This window comes from Topomyia yanbarensis, chromosome 3, assembly GCF_030247195.1.
Source record: "Topomyia yanbarensis strain Yona2022 chromosome 3, ASM3024719v1, whole genome shotgun sequence".
In the NCBI taxonomy this organism is placed as follows: domain Eukaryota; kingdom Metazoa; phylum Arthropoda; class Insecta; order Diptera; family Culicidae; genus Topomyia; species Topomyia yanbarensis.
The window spans coordinates 148,019,719-148,045,219 of record NC_080672.1 but is presented as its reverse complement, the minus strand read 5'-3'; the positions used below and the strand labels follow the sequence as shown (position 1 = coordinate 148,045,219).

General features: G+C 38.0%; 2 protein-coding genes across 2 annotated transcripts in view; one reads left to right on the top strand and one right to left on the bottom strand.

Annotated features, from left to right (window-relative positions):
* LOC131688935 (uncharacterized) overlaps positions 1-25,501 on the bottom strand; it is a 463,009-nt gene that overhangs the window by 88,138 nt on the left and 349,370 nt on the right. The gene's annotated exons all lie outside the window — the stretch shown is intronic.
* Positions 15,509-24,052, top strand: LOC131688936 (V-type proton ATPase 116 kDa subunit a 1-like). Its single transcript, XM_058973571.1, has 7 exons — positions 15,509-15,778; positions 15,835-16,128; positions 16,190-16,396; positions 21,968-22,050; positions 22,126-23,573; positions 23,641-23,812; positions 23,871-24,052. The coding sequence occupies exons 1-7, from the start codon at positions 15,662-15,664 to the stop codon at positions 23,965-23,967; spliced, it is 2,418 nt and encodes an 805-aa protein (XP_058829554.1). The 5' UTR covers positions 15,509-15,661; the 3' UTR covers positions 23,968-24,052.

Sequence of the window (25,501 nt, the reverse complement as noted above, 5' to 3'; positions counted from 1 at the left end):
CACGAATGAAGTCACGACCCACATTCATCCCCTTGAACCAAGGTTTCGTCGATACCTTAGGGACTATCGAATGTAACCACCTTCCTAGCTCCCCATTGCTCCACGAGGTTTGCCAACTTTCGAGGGTTCTCTGATGAGTAATACTGAAAAATTCGTGGAAGCAAATTGGTCTTTCAAAGACGTCACCTTCAATGGCACCCACCTTAGCTAAGGAGTCCGCCTTCTCATTGCAATGAGAAGGGACCCACACCAAGGTAATCTGGAAAGATTTGTCAGATAAAGCACTCAGTAGCTCCCGTATTTTCCCCAAAAAATACGAGGAATGCTTTCCATGTTTCATCGAGCGAATAGCGTCAATAGAACTCAGACTATCCGAGACGATGAAGTAATGGTCTGCGGGTAATGTGTCAATGACTCCAAGGGTATACTGAATAGCAGCTAGTTCTGCGGCGTAAACTGAAGCAGGGTCACTGAGTTTGTAGGAGGCTGTGAACTTTTGATTGAAAATACCGAAGCCAGTGGACCCTTCGAGGTTTGATCCGTCAGTATAAAACATCTTAGCACAGTCGACTTCTCGGAATTTATTATAAAAAATATTTGGAACCACTTGTGTGCGTATGTGGTCCGGAATTCCAATAATCTCATCTTTCATGGATGTGTCGAAGAAAACAGTAGATTCAGGAGTATTTATGAAATGCACACGCCCGACAGGACTTCGAGACTCATCGTATGGGTCGACTGCATGCACCCTAAGGCGATACGCAAACAACGATACTGAATTCTTTCGAGTTTGATGAAATGTATGTTCGCGGCGGATCGAAAGCAGAAGCATCCGTATTCCACTACCGACAGTATCGTTGTTTGATACAACCTAATTAGGTCTCCTGGGTGGGCACCCCACCACGTTCCGGTTATTGTACGAAGAAAGTTGATCCTTTGTTGTCATTTCTGTTTCAGATACCGAATATGGCATCCCCAAGTACCTTTCGAGTCGAACCAGACCCCTAGATATTTTACTGTGAAGACCTGAGCTATAGTTTGACCCATTAATAGAAGCTGTAGTTGTGCTGGTTCACGCTTCCTAGAAAATACAACTAGCTCGGTTTTCTCCGTGGAGAATTCGATACCCAGCTTAATAGCCCATGCAGACAAATTGTCCAAGGTATTCTGTAATGGTCCTTGTAGATCGACAGCTTTGGGTCCCGTAACAGACACCACGCCATCGTCTGCAAGTTGTCTTAACGTGCAGGAATTGTCAAGACATGCATCAATGTCGTTGACGTAGAAATTGTATAACAGGGGGCTTAGACATGAGCCCTGGGGAAGGCCCATGTAGCTAAATCGTGATGTCGATAAGTCACCATGCGAAAAATGAATGTGCTTTTCCGACAAGTTTAGTAAAAAGTTGTTTAAAGTCGCTGAAAGACCATGCTGGTGCAGCTTCTCTGAAAGAATGTTGATAGAAACTGAATCAAAAGCCCCCTTTATATCTAGGAACACTGATGCCATCTGCTGTTTACTAGCATAGGCCATTTGAATTTCGGTTGAGAGCAACGCAAGACAATCGTTCGTCTCTTTGCCTTTGCGAAAGCCAAATTGTGTATCTGACAGTAAGCCATTTGCTTCGACCCAATTGTCGAGGCGGGATAGGATCATTTTCACGAACAACTTCCGGATACAAGATAGCATTGCGATCGGTCGATACGAATTGTGGTCGGAGGCTGGTTTTCCTGGTTTTTGGATGGCGATGACCTTCACTTGCCTCCAATCGTGTGGGACAATGTTACCCTCAAGAAACTTATTAAATAAGTTCAACAAGCGTCTCTTGGCAGAGTCTGGCAGATTCTTCAACAAGTTGAATTTGATTCTGTCTGGCCCTGGAGCTTTATTGTTACACGACAAGAGAGCAAGTGAGAACTCCACCATCGAAAAAGGTGTTTCGTTCGCGTTATCGTGACGAGACGCGGCGCGGTAGATCTTCTGTGCCAGGGCGGAATCCGGACAAACCTTCTTGGCGAAATCGAATATCCAACGGTTTGAATATTCCACGCTCTCATTAGTACTGTTTCGATTTCGCATACGTCGGGCTGTTCCCCAAAGAGTGCTCATCGATGTTTCTCTCGTTAATCCGTCGACGAACCGGCGCCAATAGCCGCGTTTTTTGGCTTTTATCAAACTCTTCATTCGCTTGTCTAACGTCGCGTACTGTCGAAAACTAGCGGGTAACCCGTCGTTCCGGAAGGTCTTAAACGCGGCGGCCTTCTCTGCGTACCGTACCGTGAGAGTTAAAGTCGCCTAAAACTAGTCGCGGTGCAGGCAGGGATTCTATGATGTCATGTAGCCGGGGATGCCCCACCGCGGTGTTGGGGGGAATATATATGGAAGCTATGCAAAGATCTTTGCCTTTGGTTGTTACTTGACAAGTGACAACTTCAATACCTGTTATCGAGGGAAGGTTAATTCTGTAGAAGGAATAGCGCTTTTTGATCCCTAAAAGCACTCCTCCATAGGGGGTGTCTCGATCCAGGCGAATAATATTAAAGTCGTGGAAGTTGAGATCTATGTCGGAAGTTAACCAAGTTTCACATAATGCAAATGCATCGCAACTCAAATTATTTATTAAAATTTTGAAGGAATCGATTTTCGGGATGATACTTCTGCAATTCCACTGTAGAACAGTGATCAAATCCGTGACCTCGTTCGATGAGTTAACCATCGAAGGATACAATCGCTGAGAGGAGGGGCCATTTAGCAGTCAACTGCTTCAAAAATGTTCTCACTGTAGGGAGAAAAGCTAACATATGACTTTTAATAGGATCAGTTATATTGAAAGTTTTTATTATCCAGTCCACAATGTCCGAGAGTTTGATAATTCCAGTGCCGCGATTATTCTTGAACTGAAACAGAGGAACACTTGGGATTTTTGATGTTCCGGGAAGTGCTGGGAACTCCTTCTCTGAGTTTAATCCTCCGAGACCAGGAGCTAATTGCTTCGGTTTGATTGCAACACTTCCAATAGATGTGACTTTCGGAGTCCCGTCAAGGGATACCTTCTGGCCTTTACAACGAACTTTAGGAGAGGAAATGTTCCTCCTCTTCCTATAACTTCTAGGCGCCCTAGTAGATGTTCCCTCTTGTGGGTCATCAGCCTCGCCCTCGTTAGGAGGCAAGTGAGCATAGATGTTTGTTGAGGTTGGTGGTGTAGCTTTCTTTAGCATTTCTGCGAAAGAACGTTCGGATCGTCCCGCAAGGGAACGTTTTAGTTTATCCCCGCGTAGTTTGTACGCGGGACATGCCGAGATATCATGCAGATTCTCTGCACAGTAAGGACACTTCTCAGCATTCTTACTACACGAATCATCTAGATGATTCTCCCCGCATTTTCCACAGCGGGCCTTATTGCTACAATGGGTGGCTGTGTGACCCAATTGTTTACACTTTGTGCAATTCATGACCCGCGGCACAAACAGACGCACAGGCAGACGAACCTTGTGCAAGAGGACGTAATTTGGCAAAGCGGTACCAGCGAAGATCAACCCCGTACTGCAGCAGATCCTCGCATGTCAAACTGTCATCGGTGACAACGCCTTCAGACTGTACTTTTACAGCTGGAATATACACGTGATAGTCCTTCGTAAAGTGCTCGCAGCAAGCAATATCGTTTGCCTGCTTTGAGTTAGTCAGCACGACCCTCAGCCTGTCTGAGCGGACCTTTTTTATTTCGGTCACAGCCGAGAACCGTTCCGTTAGGTCTTTTGAAATCTGTAATAGATTCAGCGATTTTGTTTTGGGCCGAAAGAAGACCACAAAGGGACCGGTCGAGAGCTCTGGGTATTGTTTGGGTCGGGGGAGAGCCTTAGAAGTCGACTCGATCTCCATTTGGCCATCCGGGGAGGAAGCCATCGACACCGTCAACGCACGGGGTCAGCACCCGCGCAGACGGGAAAAAGGCGTAAATGTATCAAAAAGGTAGATTTCACTTATCTGTATACTCGTTTCCCACGACGCACCAGTCCAGCTTAAATAGCTGGTTATTGTTCTATCCTCGCTTTACGAACAAAAGGTTGAGGAATGTGGCCTAACGGTTAACACACGCACAAAAGAAAATAAAAGTCCAAACCTCGAAGAGGCAGAGAATGGCAAACTAACCTTGAACGCGGATTACTGCACTGTTCTTTTTCCAACAGACCGAAAACAAAACACTTCTATCTCGATCGAGCTCTGCGTAGAGACTGAAAAATATTGGTTGTTTAACTACCTAAGTAATAATTAGTATTATGTAATCGGTTTTAATAATTTATTCAATTAATTTAATTTAATTTAAATTATTTTAATTTATTTCAAAATTTGTTCTAATTTACGCTGATTTTTATTGTTTATTTTCGATTTTTTATAGTTTTTAAAAATAATGGCTCGCAAGTATAATTTGCGCACAGCAACTGCTGTAACAGTAACGTTGCATGTTACCAATGTATTACTGGTCAGAATAATTTTTTTCATTTTAATTTCCGCCCTATTTCGTTGAATTATCCAAAACCTGATTTTTCAACTTTCACTCTTCCAAATAATTACACTTTAAAAAAAAATCGAAATTCCTTTTTATACCGTTTCTAGACAATTTTTCCAACTTTTAAACTCATTTTTTTCAAAACGGTTGAAAGTTCCTTTTATATCACGCGATGAAATGTGTAAGGCGCTTATGCAGCAATTCCACGAAAAAAAGTTATACAATATCTCAAAATTCTGCAATATTTGGTAGAACCGTTCTTTATCGAAAAATATTTGGCACGTATTTTTTTATTTCTTCGTTAGGGTGTCTCGTTTTCACGTTAGACTGGTTGAAAAAATCATGATTTTTTAAAGGTTGATTTTTTTTTAAAATCATAACTTTTGAACTGCTGCACCGATTTTTATCCATTATAGGTAAAATGAAAGGTGTTTAAGTGTAGTTTCAAGAAAAAATGATAAACTTAAAAAAATAGTGGTTTTTTTATGAACAAAATACGTATTAATTTTTTTTTTGATTTTCACTACGAAGGTCCTTAACTACTCCATATTTTGAAAGATCATTCACTAATACGCCACTGACCAGAGACACCGTGGCATATTAGCATTCCGCATCGTGGTGTATGAATCCGAATTTGAGTACCTGTATCTTCGTTAGATAAATCAGTAAAAATTAAAGGCAAATAAAGCATCAGTAACTAAATTAAACCACGCGAAAACAATTCCAACTAAAAGTACAAATAAAAGTACAAAAGCCATATTCCACGTGGTAAAACAGGACGAAGGAAATGGTTAATGCTGAGGTGGAATCGTCTCCAGGTATCTGCTACTAAGAGGTTCAAAAGAGAAGGAAAGTTTTCGAGGCCGAAATAAATCACTCAAGCGAACTGAAAGATAATTGAGCTTCTTATCAACAGTCGGAACAAAACGGGATGGCTACTGCTGCTACTTTTGTCGTGTCTAGCACAGAAAGCGACTCTCACTCGAATTGCCCAAAGGCATCAGTATAGAACTGCTTTTTGGGGCCATCACTTTGCTTGTTCACGAACGAAAAGAAGAAGCGAGGATGGTATTGTCGATTTACTCAGTTCGAAGAAGCCTAAGGAAACGGTAGCACCCAAAAGCAATTTTTTATCCACGTCCGCGTGTTTTATGAAGTGGTTCCGGCACACGGTCTACCATTGCCTATGCCAGACCGGGACGAAAGTCTTGGAAATTCCATTGGGGGTGATGAGAAGACAAGGTAAATTTTCGACTTTCCCCTCGCATGAAATGTGATGCAAAGATGAAGTTTTCTCCTTTAATGGTAAACACCAGTCGAAATAAAATTCTGAACCGCTTGATTTCTTTTATTTTTGCAGACGGTCAATTTGAAAAACAATATATTGTCCGTGCTTTTCCAAAGGAGGCGCGACGATTATTTTTCGTCGCAGTAAGATTCGTAGCGCTATTCGGGGCACGATTCGTCGCAATGTATTTCTTATGGGATGAATGACACTTTCAAAAAAAGATGATGCAATTTTGTGTAAAAACCATATTGTAAATAAAACATACGAAACCCTGAAACTTTAAAAGCACAGTTTTAGGTCAGTTTTATTGATAAATTGAGTTAAACTAAATAATTGACACACATTAAACTTGGGTAATACATATTTTTCGACGTGTTTCAGCATTTGTTATCAAATGCGTCAATTCAATTCGTCGCCTCAAAATGATTGAATGGCTCGTTTCAAATGTAACATACAATACATTCCGAGAGAGAGAGAGTAGATATGCACCCTTATTCTGTATTACTGCGAATTGGCAACGAATTTGGTTTTTTAGTGTTTCTCCTCGTCAGTAACTAACACCGACTCAATGTTAGATAAGTATTAAGTCTAAACCAGCACCAAATTGGCACCAGTTGGACACTAAAATCCCAAAAGTCACAAGTTTCTTGGATTCTAGTGTCTAACTGGCTCCAATTTGGTGCTAGTTTGGATTCAACTAACTGGCATTTAGTTGGAGTTTGATACTGACAAGGTGAATCCGAAATTCTAAAAAAAAACAAACTTTTAAGCATTGTATCCTTAGGCGCAATCAATTATTTTGTTCTTGCCCAAGAAAATTTTCCCGTTTGGAAAGTTTTGCGAACTACCGAGAAGAGAAAAGAAACATTTGAAAGCTATACAAAAACAATCAAAATATTATTTGACCATTGGGTCCATTGATTAATCTATATAGTTGAATCATATTCTGGTTATTTTTATATAGCTTTCAAATGGTTTACAATATCGCCTTGATGTCAATGGAATAATTGTGTTGTTAAAACAAAAATTAAAGTATCCCAAGAACTACCAAATTTCAGAAAACTTTTGTTATAAGCATTTTGATTTAAACTGGCGTATAGAATCATATTCAAAAATAAAAATGTATTTTTGACTGCAAATAGTATTATTTACAAAAATACGTCAAAAGTGGTTGTAGGAAAACTTTTTTATTGAAAGCTTCTCCATGATTCAAATACACTAAAAAGTTTCATTTACATCTTTAAAATGATAAACATTAGATTGTTGACATTTTATGAAGGCATAATTTTACGAATTAATTGTTTTTGTTGGAGCAAAATTTCAAATATCTCGCATTTTGAAGATTTTTCACATTCAAAATGCATTGATTTAAAATGATACTTAGAATTATATTCTGTAATAAAATTAAAATTTTGTGTGTCAATTAGTATGAAATTTGAAAACATATATAAAGTTACCGTTAGAAAAAAAATTTACCGATTAGTTCTCCATCATGCAACCACATTCAAAATAATTATTTTTTCTTTAGGTTTTCTTTGACAAAATAAAAAAAATCAAAAAAATGGGTTTTTGCAATTCAAGTTTTTAACATAAATTTTGTTTTTTTGTAAAAAACGACACAACATTTTTTTCAGTGTATATTTTTTCGTGAAGAAGTATTCTGTAACTCGTCTTAGATAGTTTTGCTATATAAAATAGAGTAATCGAACAAAAAAATGAAATTAATGCGCGTAGATGCACGACCTACGCCGTTTTAAAAAATTGCTATTGAGTCAAAATAATCTTATTGACCGAGGGAAATGGTTAGGCTCGCATGCCGGTGAAACCTGTAAAGTTTCATTGAAATCGAAGAGTGTCGGTCACGATTTTAGAGGTTTTCGGACGGATCTTCGTGGAATTCCTCAGCTCCTTAAAGTTAGAGTAAAAAATCCAATAAAAAAACGGTCATAAATCTTTTAAACGAAGAGATAGCGAATTAGAATGTTCTGCCAAAAAATGTACAACTTTTCTAAATATTAGAAAAATCCCAAAAAATCAAACAAAATATTATAGCCAAAAACAGTTTTTAAGGGAGTATGTCGACAATTATGGATCTTTAACAAAGTTTCTCAAAATAAAATCCTCTACAAACTTTCCATAGACACTTTAACATTTCAACAATAAATGAAAAAGTTTTTTTTTCATCTTAGAATGAACTCTCTTAAATGAAAATTTATTATCATTATATAAAAGGTGTCAAAAAATAAAGAAACCTTTCCGGCATCTAAGTGCCATAACTAACGGTTTTATCACAAATATCGATGCCCTGCTTTTTTTTTGATTTCGTTTCGTAGTCATTTCCTTCCTCCGGTTTACAGATAAAGATAACACAAATCAGCATGAACTTATTTTTAACGACTTTAAAAAGTATACCAGCAAAGTTGTAATCGTTCGCATCAACTTCCAATTGTAAAAACACACAAACCCGCGAACCATTACAAGCCACTTGTGCAAAACGAGCAACACTTCTGCAGGTAATGTTTACTCTTCATGGAAATCGACGGAAAATCTGTCGAAGCATGGATTAACAAACCATTCCACCACCCAATCGGCGCCAATGGATTTCACTGTGTAGCGATATTTCGTTTCATTATTCATGAAGAGTTTCCGAAAGGTAACAACGAAACAAAAAAAAATATCACGATAATCGTAATGAAATATCACATCTCATGGGACACATCATTACGCAACGAATGGGTCTGTATGTATGCTTATATGTGTGCATATAGTGTGTGTGGAGTCTCGCTTGTGCCGCTGCGTAGCCGGGCGAAGATAACAAAGAAGAATTGTTTGTATCAATCGTTGCTGCCATGTTGGGTGGAATGGGGAAGGATACGATTTGATGTGTGTCGTTGGCAAATGTGTGGCAGCCTGATTGCTATAGATGTGTACACAAGGAATATACAATCAATCCTCGGTATGATGACGGAAAAAGCGGCGGGGTATTAAAGCCAAAGGCAAGCAATCAAACTGCGGAACTCTTAATCGGATACAGTAAAATTAATATGAACACATTTATAATTCGGGTTGCCACTTGTTTCGAAAGTTTGAAATAAAAGCGCAAAAGAGATTTCTTGGAGGGTTTAAAAATCTTTCGGAAAATTTTGTTTTTCAATTGCCTAAAGCATGAATTCAATCAGAAAACCATATATGTTTATGATGTATTAGAAATAATTTTCGTGCACTTGAAGAGGGTACTCGTTTTTGCTGTAAAGTAATTTCGGGAGAGATGCCGCACATTTCCAAAAATCAATCCTGCATCAAAGTAAACCAAACAATTGGGTTCGTCGCTGTTGGGGTAATTGCCGAAACCGCGCAGTATCTATCGCACCCGTATCGCAAAATCTGTGGTATGGTGAGATACTTTTCCGGCAGATACGGAATCGCATTTAAAAAAATCGATGAAGTCTCACGTCTACAATAAAAAAACTGGATTAAAACTAGGGTTTCTGCCATTTGAGAAGAACGAAACTAGATTTATTTCCTTAGCGAATGCTTAGAGAAATATAAAAAACATTCAAATGCTATAATTTTAATGGACTTGTTAATGATTTTAGAAGAAACCCGAATATAATTTGCATTCGTTCCATCGCTACTTGATTTTTTACATTTTGATCATTCTAAGTTGATAAACGGACTGCTATTAAGAAAGAAATTTTCCCTGTGTCTAAAATAATTTGGTATTATTATTTTTACGACGTTTTGTGGACGCTGGTTATTTTATACTTCTATGTGAATCTTAACAAAGAAATCATTTCAAATACATAAAAAGCGGAATCTAAATAGAGACAAAATTATTATATCATTGAAAAATAATTAAATTATAAATTAAATTCAATTTAAAAATGCTTCGCACCACTTCCTGTAGTCAATCGTGGAACTATGAATCGTTTTCGATGTCATTTTTTCAACTGTGCATTTTGATTAATTTGAAACAATTAGAGATGAACTACTGATGCTGAGACTTGAAGACAACCCAAAGAATGTAATTATTTTCATGAAATCTAACAAATTTGGAGGAAATGGTAGCAAAGCAGACAAATGTATGAAAAGCTTCCTAATAAGGAGTGGTCCAAACCAGGCTGATTTGCCTATCATTCGTTCTTCAACATCTATTTCTATCTCTTTTGATATCTGTGTAAATTCAACTAACTTTTTTTTGAATACTTCCGTTGGAAAACTGGGAAAATTTTATACCAAATTAAGTCCAAATATGATTTAATTAAGAGTATTTTGAAGTAGATTTATTAGAACTTAGTTTTATAGTGTAGTTTTTCGAATTCATTTTGTAATTTTCAAAGCCCCCCCCCCCTTAGTGACAAGTGTCAAAGTACCCACCCCACTATTTTTGAAAAAGGCAAAAATGAACTTTTTTGGCTTTAATCCACCTAGTGGTGCAATTGTGCCTTTCTCATTTACCCAAACTATGATTCATTAGCTGGTTTTGTTCAATAGAATTGTGGAAATTCTTATTTCACTTAGCACGTGGGATACGTGCGACTACCACGAAAGTAGACGCAGACTCACTTTACACAAAAAAGTATAGGGGAGACCGTTGCTAGTTTGCGGTGTTTTCAGTTTTCATTTATACCGCTTTGATGTACATAGATCTTGCAAAATAGAACATGCGGCTGTAGCCAACATCCCTGAATTTTATCAAAAATTTGTTGCATTTTCTTTGTTTTTATAGACAAAAATGTGTGACGCGGAATTCCCGCCAATTTACCCCGGCCCCGGGGTAAATTGGCGGTTACATTCCAGAAAATGGAGATTCAATTATATCAAAGGTTCGTACTGAATGTCTTTTCAATAGATTGTATATTAACCGACAATTGCCAATATATTTCAGTCTCAATACCCCGGCATTTTACTTTGACGCGTATTCCATATTCATAAGCATATTTTTATAAATTCGTCAGCCGATTGGCCGAAGTAAATATCCCCTGCATTGACGAGATACACAAAGTTTTACTTTGGAGTGAATTCCAAAAATAAAAATATATGATGACTACATTTGTACTGTAAATAGTAACACAGAGGCATGGGAAAATTCGTTCACTCGCGCGACTGTTGCTTACTGTGGATCACAAAGTAGTCAAAATTTTGTGCTCACCAATTAACCATAATCAACGCACGAAGGGAGAAGTCTAATAACTTCAGAGCAGGTCACTAGATGGGCAAACTGCGAATCAAAAGTGAAGCTTAAAAAAATTAAGAGCGGCGTCAATTCTTCGCTCGTGAATGTTTGTCACGTAGCTTCGCGAAGCTCACAAAGGTTTCTTCATGCATGATTAAAACATAGTACCTATTTTTGCACTGGATATTTGCTGACAGATCGCGTTATGGGTAGTTTTGTGATACACTACTAGCAATTTGATCAACTGAAGTTCCTTGCGGCCTATTTGTTAGCAGTGCATTGTTGCAAATTTTTAAAACCATTGATTATCAGCTAGTTTTAAAACGGTATATGGTTTTCCAAGTATTAATTATATTGTGCAAATATGAAAATGAAATAAAACTGTATAATGAAAATCCTATGCAAACCGCGAACCGCTCGAGAAGAGCTTCGCGAACGAAGCCATCCGCGTTGGGGAAGGAAAGAATTAAAACACAACTGATGTGCTTCTTCGTTGGTTGTTATAGCTTTGAATCGCATGTGTCCGTAACGACAGGTTGCTAGGTATCATTTTCGAAGCTAACAGAATGCATCACAACTGAAGAAAGCTTGCTTGCGAAGCGCGAACGATCGGTTCACGATGCGATTTTTCCCATGCTTCAGATCTCCGGTTCTATTTACTCTAGAATCAAACCACAAAATGGCTTTTGAAGAAAATTGTTCAAGGAGTCATAAAAAATATTATTTTTTGCCGACAGTGTTGCCAACTATGCAATTTTTTCAGTTAAATATTAAAAGTTAATTTTTCTCTCAATACGTATATTTTAATTTTGAAAATTTTAATGCCATCGCGTTTCTCAGACATTTTTACATAAAAAACACTTATCGTCCCAATATAATATGAGCGCATCCTGAGATATACCGTTTTGAAGGGAAAAACTCCGATTTTCTCATATAAAAATCCATTTTAATTGGCCAAAATTGAGAAAATCTTCAAACTGTCACAAAAATCGACCCTGATCTGCTAGAAGCAAACCAAATACGTAGTTTTTCATCATTTCTCGTCTACTTCACGAAAAATTATATTCGAGCACAGAATACTCAAGTTGGTTTTTTAGTGTTGCGCGCTTGCGGTTTTATATGGGAAATTCCGATTTTTTCTCTTCAAAACGGTGTATCTCAGGATGCGCTCATATTATATTGGGATGATAAGTGTTTTTTATGTAAAAATGTCTGAGGAACGCGATGGCATTAAAATTTTCAAAATTAAAATATACGTATTGAGAGAAAAATTAACTTTTAATATTTAACTGAAAAAATTGTATAGTTGGCAACACTGTCGGTAAAAAATAATATTTTTTATAGACTACTTGAACAATTTTCTTCAAAAGCCATCTTATGATTTGATTCTAGAGTAAATAGAACCGGAGATATGATCAAAAGAAAATCAAGGGTTTTGGCAATTTGCCAAAACGGGGGGTGCTCCCATGACCCGAGGGGTGGTTCAATTGTCACAAAAATTTGGGTTTTTATATATTGGCCCTAGATGAACAATTTCTCTAAATTTTGTTCAAATCCGTGGAGACCTCGATTACACGTGCCTTGATCACTTCGCATGGACCCATATATAATGACTTGATCCGAGCATTTTACAGCCAAAACCATTTACTAGGTCTGATTTGCCCTACCTTTCCCCTCAGAGATTTTTACACATAAAAACGAGGTTAATCCACATAACAGTGTGATGAGACATTCCTTATAACACTTATCATCGGATGTTATATTGAGAATATTTACAACATGATGTTTCGCGATGTTTTTGATAACACATACTACAATTGAGTTCAATTCCCGATTCCATCAAGCATCTTCTCGGGATGGAAATTTGCTTGATGGTCTCTGGTTGTTTGCGAAATATTTGAAGCCTATTTGGTAGCGGTCTTTTGAAGGAAAATATATGTCTGAACAGTTAACCAGTCCGTATTTGTTTTATTCACTGGTTTAATCATGTGTAAAAATATCAACTATCTATTAGATAAATCGTTCAGCTCAACCTTTGTAGGGGTATGAGGTGGGACCATCATCATCATCAAGCGTACCTATCAATTGAGGACACTTTTTAACATAAACTACAAATGAACGAATGGGAGAAGATTCGCCACATTTTGAAAGAAACCGTTAAATTATTAGTTTAACAAACTACCAAAAATGATGCAGTTGGTGTAGTTTGATGCAATAGAAAATATTCCTCAAGTAGGCTGTATTCGAAGAAGTTTCTTGTGAACGAGATTTTAATGAGTTTGTTTCGACTAACTTGAAGTAATTTATTTCGCTTCTCGTTTTCCGAGATATGTTCTAGATCAATCAAAGGGTCATAAGTTATAAAATTAGCTGTCAGCAGGTACTGGCAAATGAAAGAAGGCACATTGATAAGTGATCAAGACACAATCAGACAACTTGAAACTATTTGGTGTTTATTTCTACCGATGGTAGACAGAAGATAAAGTACAAAATTTGTCCTTATAGCATCCTTTTCCGTTTTATCGAAATAAAATTCGGTTGGTATGTTAAAACAGATTATAACTATATTAAACAATAAATAACACGCTATAACTTTTAAGTCATACAAGATAGACACTTGGTGCCTTCACAAAGTTGTTCGCAAGAGAAAGAACTATAAATTTGCATAAGACATCATCTCAATATAACTACTTAAAAGAAAATAATGAAAATATCTCCAAACTCAATTATCACATAGCAACTATTTAGCGCGCTAAATCATTTTAATGTGATCCTTGTGAATCCGACTACGGAACTTCATATCATATGATATGCAATTGCCCAGCAGTAGCGCATTTGAGATGTGTAGTTTTCGGCCGTCCTTACATAGCGTTTAGACGACTGAAACTCAGAGACTTACTAAAGCTTCTTATCCGATGCATTAAATAGCTATAGGCTTACTCACTGGCGGTTTGGACTAGTTTAACTTACTTGGTGTTTGTTTGTGTCCTGTTATTTTTCCCACTCTTCCAATTCTACTTCCTCCCTTCTCCTTCTTTCCTTCCGTGCAGGAAATGTGTAGATGACACGGCAAGGTACAAATCCCCGACTACATACGGGGAACATGCCATTTGAGCCAATATATTCTATTTCCTGATTCCTGATACCGCAGTTAACGCTTCCGCTCAGCAACCTCATCCTGTTATCAAAGGAGATTCCAGATTTCAAAGGGCTTGTACCGATTGTTGATTTTATCGATTCGTTCACGTGGCTTGCTTGAACAAAATGAGATATGCAGTAAGTGAATTACACATGTTTCTCGTATGTCTTCAACATTATAATCATTTTTATTAATTCAAAAAAAAACAGAACATTGCGGTGGGCTATTGACCCCTCTTGCCACCCGTGCGCACGCTAGTGCTTATGATTGAGAAAGGCACAGTTACACAACAAGGTTTTCTTAATTTGTTTACATAGTCATCTGACATCGAGCCTTAGAACACAGTATAACCGTTGCGATCATCGAAATATAATTAAGCGAAGATTAAAGTGACTAGTTTCTAGAATAATAAGCGAACGCCGCGCCGTAACCATGTGAGCCAACACAATAAAATGATTGACGTAATCCAAAACAATATGCCTACTGATAAACGGTAACGCATTCAAATCTACACCTGTATTAAAGCTTTGCTTAACTTATGTATCTATCAGATTCTCAGATAAGAGCAATCAGTCAATTTTAATGCAATAGTAGATTAAACGCTTTGTCGATATTGGACTTCACAATCGTTGTTGACATATTCCAACAATACAAAAAATGCGGCGTTTCGGTAGCATAACGAGAGTGACCGGTTGCGCTATCCACAGACAATGCAAAAGTGTTCGGCACGAAAAATAATGATCGGTGCACTCATCGGTCAAAACAACGGAGTTCTGCGCTGCGTAACCCGACCAAGTGGAAGTAGTTGGCCAATAATCCGGGCATACTATTTTCTAGTATCATTTCAAAACTTGTTATTAATAGTTGATGTTATATGTTTCTCAAATACATGTTCAACACCTCAATGGAGTATAATACTTTATTTTAGTACTATCTATGTATTCTAGTGATTTATTTGAAATACTTAATCAATACTTTACTGTGATATGTTCTGTGGCAGTAAATTTTGTTACTGGAAAGTTGAAAAATGTTTTAGTATTATTCAGGTATCATAATAGCATAATTCGTTATCAAGTTATTCACAAAACATGTATGAGTTATTATTTTTGGTATTTTATCTATCATGTAGAGGTTTTTAACGTCATATTATGGTATTTAGTTGTTGGTATGGAATACCTGAATTTAGTATTCTGGAGATAGTCTTTTCTGCTCGGGAACCTGCCCCTGGAGGTCCCGTGATCGGTAGACGTTATCTTTCACACTCTGCTACGCCCATAGGCGAACTGCATATACGAGCCCACTCTACCTACCGTTTACCGTCAGTGTATGTCCACATGATAAGCCCCATTTATCATTGCCAAGTGCCATTTGAAACTGAAAAGATGAAATGATAAAACATCAGTCGGAGGAGCTGACGATTATAATTACTTTGCGAGGCACCGTTCAGTTTGTCTCGATAACTTGCTGCGGTAGGAGACTACTTGAACGCTGAACTTAGGTAGTGCGATTAGCTTCACAGTCGGCTAGTGGTGTTCTGAGGCGGATCCAATCATGGGAGCCATGTTTAGGAGTGAGCAGATGGACCTTGTCCAGCTGCTTATCCAACCTGAAGCAGCTTATCCGTCGCTAGCTGAGCTGGGAGAACTAGGCATTGTCCAGTTTCGGGATGTAGGCGAATAGCTAAGACGCGTATCAGAACGATTCTTAAAATATGATGTTTTCAGCTTAATGCGGATATTAATGTGTTCCAACGGAAGTACACCAGCGAAATTAGAAGATGCGAGGAGATGGAACGAAAAATCAATTATATCCGTCGGGAATTAACTAAGGACGAGGTCACCACTCCGGATCTCTCGGAAAATATCCCAAGAACTCCGAATTCGCGTGAAATTATCGATCTCGAAGCCGCTCTGGAGAAGACCGAAAACGAGATCATGGAATTATCGGAGAATAGCAATGCACTGCTGCAAAACTATATGGAACTTATCGAGTTGAAAAGTGTGCTAGAAAAAACTCAAGTACAACACGTTCTTTTTTCTTTGTTACTAAATAAGCAAAATTCATATAATTTCTTTGCAGGGATTTTTCTCTGATAAATCAGCAGTGCAGAATCTGGAGGGCACCGGCGGCGATCCGAATAATGAGAATAAACCGCTGGGTTTCGTGGCCGGAGTGATCCCACGTGAGCGCATCATTGGCTTTGAACGGATGCTTTGGCGCGTATCACGTGGTAACGTTTTTCTACGTCAGGCACCGATTGATAAGCCGCTGACGGACCCGCGCTCGGTAAGTGTGTGACGATGAAGATGATGGTGATGATGAAGATGGTGATAATGATGATGTTGATGATGATGATGATGATGATGATGATGGTGATGATGATGACATTGATAAAAAGTATTAACGACGTATTGTCTTTATGATGAATAATTATGTGCCTATGTATCAAGTGCTGCGCAACGCAACGCAAAATGGTGATGTGCCTGTAATAGTTGAGAATCGTTTAAACTAATATAATCATTCTATTTCTCTATTACTCTCACGTCGGGGATTCGAAAGCTGATGAAGATGATCGTCCCAGATTAAACCCCACAACGGTGCGAGCTCAACGATTTACGATTTAAGATACGCGTATATTGAAAGATGGCCAAACCTTGTTCGAAAATACAGACTGGTTACATTTGCAGACAAAGCTTTTGCTTCAAATTTTTAGTGTTCCGCAAACAACAAATTAAGAAAATTTTCATACTGAGAACGAACTTGACGAAATCGGGAATGGAATCCAATGTCCTCCATTTTCGTAGTGGAAGTGCATGTGAAGCCAAGTGATACCATCAATATCTGACCCTTTTATCGATAGCTAACTATAAAAATCCAGAGATATTCCTATTCGAGAGCATCCTAGATTGACCGGGAATCATCGTTTTATAACTTTAACAAACGGGCAACAATAGAACATAATAACTTAATGTGCCTATAAATGCAATCATGGGAACCTCCTCCTTATCAGTGGTGTTTTTAAGGATGTTTCTTAAACATGAAAACAACAAGAGAAACATATTATCTTTTGCGTATTTTTGAACATCCATTCAACAAAAAAGTTGTTTGAATGTCAAAATAGATAAAAATTGCGGATTTATAAAATATCTCGAGCAGCATCTCGCCGTGGACAATTCAAATTCCGTGCAAGATTCAGCCAGTATTTTTTACCTGAAAAACATGTTTCAATCCACCTAGTGGTGCAATTGTGCCTTTCTCTGTCCAAACTATGATTTCATGGCTGGTTATGTTCAATATAATGGTGGAAATGTATATTACATCTTCAGTACGATTTGCACATACATACAATGGATCGACAGCTACGAATCTGAGATGCTATGTGTCGACGCTGAAACACTTGAAACTAGCGGCAGATCCAGAAGGAGTGTAATATTTAATCAGCCTAATTAGCATAGGCTCAATGTTGTCGTTCGGTTAACTTATTTTATCATGCGGAGGTGCGTGTATGAATAACCCACAACCGAACCACCCTTTATAGCAGTAAGTGCGTTAATAACATTGTAAAATGACATGTTTGAATGTATTTGTTTTAGTTTAGTCTGTGCACAATTAAATTATGTAAAAATCAGTGTTTTACTTGTGTACAGAGCATTTATAATTTTTTTTGTTATCCTGCACGAAATTTTGAAAAACAAGGTTTTCATAAAATGAGCTTATATGTTTATAGAAGCAAAATAATCAAATTAAAGGAAACTTACAGGCATGAGACATTATTCAGCTCTACTCTAAAACTTTTTAAGATATTCTCTGATAATAATTTTAACAATTGAACGAAAAAGATTTTTGGAAGCTGACTGATGAGGGGGTTAAGGTCTCTTCATCAGTCAGCTTAAAAAATCGATGTTAGAAAATGCAATTTTCGTGATAGGGTAATTTCGGGAGAAATTCCGCGTCAGTAAAGATGCCACACTCTCTATATCTCGTATATGGGGTCACTTTTATACGGTAATATGGTATCGTGAGGTTGTCTTTCGATAAATTATAACACTGGAGATGTAAAATAATCCTTATTATTTACTCACGAATTTCTTTTTAATGATTTTGTGTGCGTTAAAGTTTCGTTTTTTTTAAATTGTTCCTTTTTTGGTAAATCATATATCGGTTGAATAAATGGGACCTTTAGAAGGCATTGTATTATCTCTCCCCTACAATTGGGATAGATGCCGCATCAAAATTGCTGGTGAGATACCGCTCATGATGGGGGAGGATCCATAGCAAAAAAGTATACTTATCACATCTGAATGTCATTAAATGAAAATTTGCGTTAGGTATAGGTTCTTAATAATGGATTGTGGATATATCATCCACAAACTAACGGACTTAATACAGTGATATATAGGATTAAGAGTCTATTTATCTATATAGTTAAACGGGCGATATATATCTAAGTATTAGTTACTTCAGTTTATTATTTAAAGTTTCAGGCACCAATTTTCGTGAACGCATTGATTTGTAGTGATGTCAATATTGGGATAAAAACAAAAATTTCAACGAATTGATGCTTTTTCAAAATGAATCCTTCAAGAAAAAACCTAACTTATATAAATTCATTGTTGGGAGAAACAGCCAAAAACTGCTTCTAAGGAACCCCTACGAATATGTGTTTATAGCTCGAACAAACATATAGATAAATAGTACCCCTAATTAAGTTACTCAAACTTAACCGTTGCACAAGATAATGAAAGAAAAAAAATATTTTCAAAATGTCGAATAAAAAATGTTTTCAGAAATGGTAGTACCCCCTTAAGAAAAGTGTTGGTGCTAGCCGATTTATAGGTATAATCAAACTTCAAGAAACTCACCTGCACACCCAATCGCAAAAAAAAAACAAATTAATAGCGTTTATACTGTTTTTTAGTTCTTTCATTTAAAATTGGTTTGGATAAGATCGGTTCAGCCATTGCTGAGAAACACGAATGAGAATTTGTCCGTTACATACACACACACAGACACACACAGACATTGTCCCAAATCGTCGAGCTGAGTCGATTGGTATATAAGACTCGGCCCTCCGGGCCCCGGAAAAATTCTTGAAAGTTTGAGCGAATTCTATACATTTCTTTTATAAGAAATGTAAAAACATCAACGAGAGCTAAAAAATACTTTTGTACACCAATTTTCAGTTTGTGAGCACGGTACGGCGTCTCACCCGCACATGCGGTATCTCCCCCGCAATGCCCTTTGTTTTTTACAAATATTCGTGAAAATTTAATGATTTTTTTATGACAAAAACCAACAACCACCATCATATCCAAATGATGCAAAACTTATTAATTGATAGCGCTAATAAGGGCCATTTGGCTTACTAAAGGACACATCAAACAGCAAAATTGAGCTGAAATCACAATTCCGACAAGGTTTTGGTTCCTTACATGGAAATATCAGAAAGCAATCCTGAACGAGCTTCGTTCGGATGTTTAAGAATCGGTCTTTTGTATGTCCCTTTCCAAACATCGGAAATAAAAAAATGTCCTCTGCTAGTAGTGCGAAAAGACACAAACTAATTGAATTGCTATCTATCATTAGTTCGCAATCTATTCATTAGATCAAAGTTAGCTAGTAGGTAAGTTTACTGAGTGTCTCTCAGCGACCGAAAGAGTTCTTCAAGTATCAAGAGTTCGGCCACCTGGCTAAAAACTGCAGTGGACCTGACAGGAGCAAATTATACACAATGTGCAATTTAGACGACGGGAAGATATCCATTTCAGGAAATTGTTTATCGTGCAGATGAAAGCTTTGTTATTGTTAAAATCTATGGAATCTTTTTCTGCAGTTGCTACGTACCTCAGCGGTGGACTGTTGATCGAATCATAGAAATACTCGATAAGCTGACAGAAGAGATTATCGATCGAAGACCAGTCGTCCTAGCCGGCGATTTCAACGCTTGGGTAGTAGAATGTGGCTGCCGCTTCACCAACCCAAAAGAGAGTAGTCTGCTCGAGGCCTTTGCCTTTGTATGTGCTGCCAACGATGGTACAACTAGTAACTACAGCCGAAGTAACTACAGGAAGGTCGATAATTAGTTATTGACGTTGCCTTCTGCAGCCCCGGATAGGAGGAAAGTTTGAAGGGAAGTGTGCGAGGAGTACTCCCACAGTGACCACCAAAGGTTCCCGTACACTATTGGAAGCAATGGACTGTCGGAAATGCGTGTGACTCAATCAAATGAGCGGAGGTGGAAAACAACGAAGTTCGACAAGAGAGTTTTCGTTGAAGCATTGAGGCTTGTGTGCAATTACCTGTGCTTCCGATCAGATGATAACGGCATTAGTAAGAGCGTGCAATACAATATTTCAAAGAGAGAGTAAACCAAGCTACAGTCGCCGCCCAGCCTTCTGGTGGAATTCAACTATTGCTGATTTACGTGCAAGCACGAAGGAGCACGTAGTCGCTGAAAGAGCAGCTCTAAAACCAGCATATCAGGCGGCAAGAGCCGCACTTAACAAGGAAAGAAGCTCAGTAAGAAAAACCTGCCTAGAGGAGCTTTATCGCAACACTTATTCAAGTTGCCATGGCAACTGGCAATACTACCGGATAGGTGCTTGGAGAGATATGGAAGCGCTATTTCCATAGCAAGAACCGGTGGTCTGGTCGCTCACGCTGTACGGGGTTCAGTATGAGCACGAATAAGATATTCGAGTAACCAACGAAGAGCTGATAGCGGTGGCAAAAGCCTTGAGAACTATGAAGGCCCCGGGACCAGACGGTATCCCCAACGTGGCTCTGTAAACAGCAATCCTAATGAACCCGGATTGTTTATCACCACGTTGTAAACGTGTATCGATGATGGTAACTTCCCCGACATCTGGAAGCGACAAAAGCTGGTGTTTTTGCCGAAACCAGGCAAGCACACTGCAGATCCTTCAGCATACATGTTATGTTGATATGAATATAGTCTGCAAGGTACTTGAAAGAGTAATCCTTAACAGGCTTACAACGTACACGGAGGGATAGAATGGTTTAGCCAGTATGAAGTTTGGCTTATGGGTAGGTAGATCCTCTGTGGACGCCATACGAAGGGTCGTGAAAACTGTAGAGTAGAGGGTGTCTCAAAATGCCATTATGTTGAAAAAGTCATCGGGCTCACTTCGTAAATGAAAGGTTATGGTATTAAGACCACTTTCTTCTTCGGAATTTAATTTTGAATTTACTAAAACTCTCCCTACTGGTGACGACTTTTGATTTTTTGAAAAATGGGCCGATTTTGGGTAAAATATCAAATTCATGCCTGTTGAAGTGCTCATGAACTGTCTTACACAATTTTCAGCATTTTCTTGTTTTTTCTGGAGATCCAAATGGAAAAGAATTATAAGAGCGGCAGAGCCATTAAAACTTAGTAAAAGTACAATTTTTGATATTTTTCATCAGTTTCTTTTTTCAAAACTACAAAATTTTAAAAGTATAAAATATGCTTTAAATAGTTGAGCAGTGACCCTAATATTTGTAAACTGGTCGCTTAAAACTAAGTCACATTTTTGTGATGCAAGTCGAACTTCAATTTTTTGTATTACGCCTAGCCCCAGCCTCATATAGTCGAGTGAAGCATTTTTCATTTCAAAAAATATTAATTCACAATTGACTGTGCATCCAGATTCTAAAAAAATCAAGCATAATTAGAATATAATTCTACTTTAAGTTCCGTGAATTTTATTTTTTGGTTTGAGACCTTTCATCAACATTTGTCATTCAAATGAAGCCAAATCTAAATTAGTGGCTACAAGACTTCATTCGCACACCATTCATCTTTGTCTTACTGTGGTATGAAGATTTCTACGAGAACATTTTTTTCTATTTCAGGGCGATGAAGTACACAAGATTGTTTTTGTTGCCTTCTTCCAAGGTGAACAGCTAAAGTCTCGCGTCAAGAAGGTTTGCAGTGGGTATGTATAGATGCAGCATTTATTGAGTCTATCTTTCGAACGTTTCGTCACATCATTTCATATTTTTCTCTACAGCTATCATGCTTCACTTTACCCGTGCCCAAATGAGTACACCGAACGTGCAGAAATGCTACAAGGTGTTCGCATCCGCATTGAGGACCTCAATATGGTTATCAACCAGACCAAGGATCAGCGTCAGCGAGTGCTTCTAAGCGTTGCCAAAGAGGTTCCTAAGTGGGAGATCATCGCGAAAAAGGTTAAAGCGATCTATCATACTTTGAATATGTTTAACGTGGATGTCTCTAAGAAGTGCCTGTTTGGTGAAGCTTGGGTTCCAACCGCCAATCTACAGAATGTAAAGAATGCTTTGATTAGCGGGTCATCGGCGGTGGGAAGTACGGTGCCATCATTTCTGAATGTCATTTCAACCCATGAAGATCCACCTACCTTTAATCGTACCAACAAATTCACACAGGGATTCCAGAATTTAATCGAGTCGTATGGCATTGCTTCGTACCGCGAATGCAATCCGGGTTTGTACACCATTATAACGTTCCCATTCTTGTTCGCTATTATGTTCGGTGACTTGGGTCACGGATTGATTCTATTTCTGCTTGGTCTCTGGATGGTGTTGTGGGAAGAAAGCCTTAATAAAAATAAGGATGAAATTTGGCAGCTATTCTTCGGTGGTCGATATATCATTTTGCTAATGGGTTGCTTTTCAATGTACACCGGTTTCGTTTACAATGATGTCTTCTCAAAGACCATGAACATCTTCGGATCATCGTGGACAGTGAATTATAATACATCCACTGTTATGACGAACGTAGAACTACAAATGAACCCTAGTGAAGATTACTCAGAGACGGTTTACTGGTACGGCCTTGATCCTCTTTGGATGCTTGCTTCGAACAAAATCATTTTCTTGAATTCCCTTAAGATGAAGCTATCGATTATTTTCGGTGTGGTACATATGATCTTCGGTGTTTGCATGAGTGTCGTGAATCATGTTCACTTCAGAAAGCCGATTAATATTCTGCTGGAGTTCATACCGCAGCTACTATTCCTTTTGCTGTTGTTCCTGTACATGTGCTTCATGATGTTCTTCAAGTGGGTTCAGTATACCGCCGTTACAGAAGATGATGCGTTGAAACCAGGATGTGCCCCATCCGTGTTGATTATGTTCATTAATATGATGCTATTTAAGGAACAGAAACCGCTCGACGGTTGCAAAGAGTTCATGTTCGAGGGACAGAAAGATCTACAAATGGTGTTTATTTTTATTGCACTGCTCTGTATTCCATGGTTGTTATTGGCAAAACCTTTTTATATTATGTCAACTCGTAAGAATAAACCCGTCGGTGCTAACCATATAGCTTCCGGAGGCCATGGAGACCACGACGAAGAACCAATTAGTGAAATTTTCATCCACCAGTCGATCCACACGATTGAATACATTCTAAGTACCATCTCACACACGGCTTCTTATTTGCGACTGTGGGCTCTGTCGCTGGCACATGCTCGTAAGTTATGGAAACAGATAAAAGAGCGGTGGTCACACTAAGTGTATTTATTATTTCCTCTTTTCAGAGCTGTCTGAGGTTCTGTATACTATGGTTTTCCATATTGGGCTGAAGTCGGAAGGATTCGTCGGATCTATCATGATTTACGTAGTCTTCTGGCCATGGGCGGTGTTAACCATTGGTATTCTCGTTGGAATGGAAGGCTTGTCTGCTTTTTTGCACACATTGCGTCTCCATTGGTAATGATTCTGCATTGAAAAAGTATTTTAAATGATCGTATGTTTTGATTCATTGCAGGGTGGAATTCATGTCGAAGTTCTACGAAGGTTTGGGTCATCAATTCCAGCCGTTTTCTTTCAAAGCTATGTTAGAGGCTGAACAGGAAGAGAAATAATATTTATAAATAATAAATATAAAGCTTTGAAATGTTAACATATGCAATAAACGTGCGTAGTAGTGAATAGCTTGATATGCAAGAATTATTTTCACGTACCTAACCCATCGAAAGCGTCTAAATGTATATCTTGCTGCTTGGTCGTGGTGCGGTAGGACTTTACAATCAATTTGTCTCTTATTATATATTGTTTAATTTGAAAATTTCGTTGTGTTCCTCAGACATTTTTATATAAGGAAACCCCCTAAACTTCCCCTAGTTTAAACAAATCCAACATACAACGACTTGATGCAAAAAAGTTATAATTGTAATGCATGTATGAGATTATTGTTTATTTCTATTATTTTAAGAAACATGAATACATTCGGTGTAGTTGAATTGCTGCAAACATGATCACATTAAACTTTGAAGTAGAAGACTTCTAATGTTGAAACAGAGGTTCCGTTTCAAAAATATCTGTTGGGATCGTTTCCCGGTTTTTAATGCGAATAACTTTGGTTGTAATGAATGAATAATTTCATATTTTGCACTATCTTATCGGAAATCCAATAGATAATAGATTTGGTGAAAGCAGTAATTATCTGTGCCATAAGTGTTCCGTGCTATTTGTCTGTCGCACGAACAGATTAGGAACATTCCAGCGTTAGGGGAAAACGTTTACACGCTTCAAACCCACAAACCGCCGAAAATGTGCGTTGAATTGTGAATTCCCCCGCCACCTACTAATCTCGACAACACAACCATAAACAAATACACGTTTGTAACATATCAGTTCTTGCTGAAACTTATCTTTAATTAGTGCATTGCAATATATCGTGTGTATAAATCGAATACTTTATTTAAATCCTACACTGCGTAACCAAAGTTTAAACTCACACACCATGGCGCAGAGTATGTGATGATCTTTTCACACAGCAAGTAGGTGGATTTCTGGCATGCTTCTATTGTAAAGTTGCCTTCTGTGCTGTGTTGCTTCAGCGTCTTTACTGATGTTGAAAAGTTTTTTTAAGTTGTTCTTTCCTTTGCTATGCATTATACATGTCAAGCGATATTATTTTAAATATTTAATTTTTGATTTTCTACTAGTTTGTGATTTTCTGTTTGAAGTAAGTCTTGTTTTTTTTCACTGCATTAGTGTTATTTTGATTTACCTTAACCTTATCTTGGTGAATATGTCCTCTAGTAGCTGAATCCCTGCCACTCTATGGACTTCAGTAGTTCTCTGTGGTGGGCGAGGGTGAAGACCTGAGTGTTTTGCTTCGTATTTCCCGTATTTTTGTAGATGCGGGCGCAATTTTCCCAGGCTGGTTATGCGTAGTACAGTACTGGAAGTAATTTTTATTTATTTTTTATTTTGATTATAGAGGTTTTCTCCTTAGGGTCATTCGTCTCTTTTCGGGCTAGGAAAATCTTTTTTGGAAAAATATCTAACCCTATGCGCGGGGTTGGGAATCGAACTAAGGTGAGATGCGTACAAGGCTATCGATTTACCAACTACGCTATGCCCGTCCCCGGGCTTTTGCTGGATCTTTTC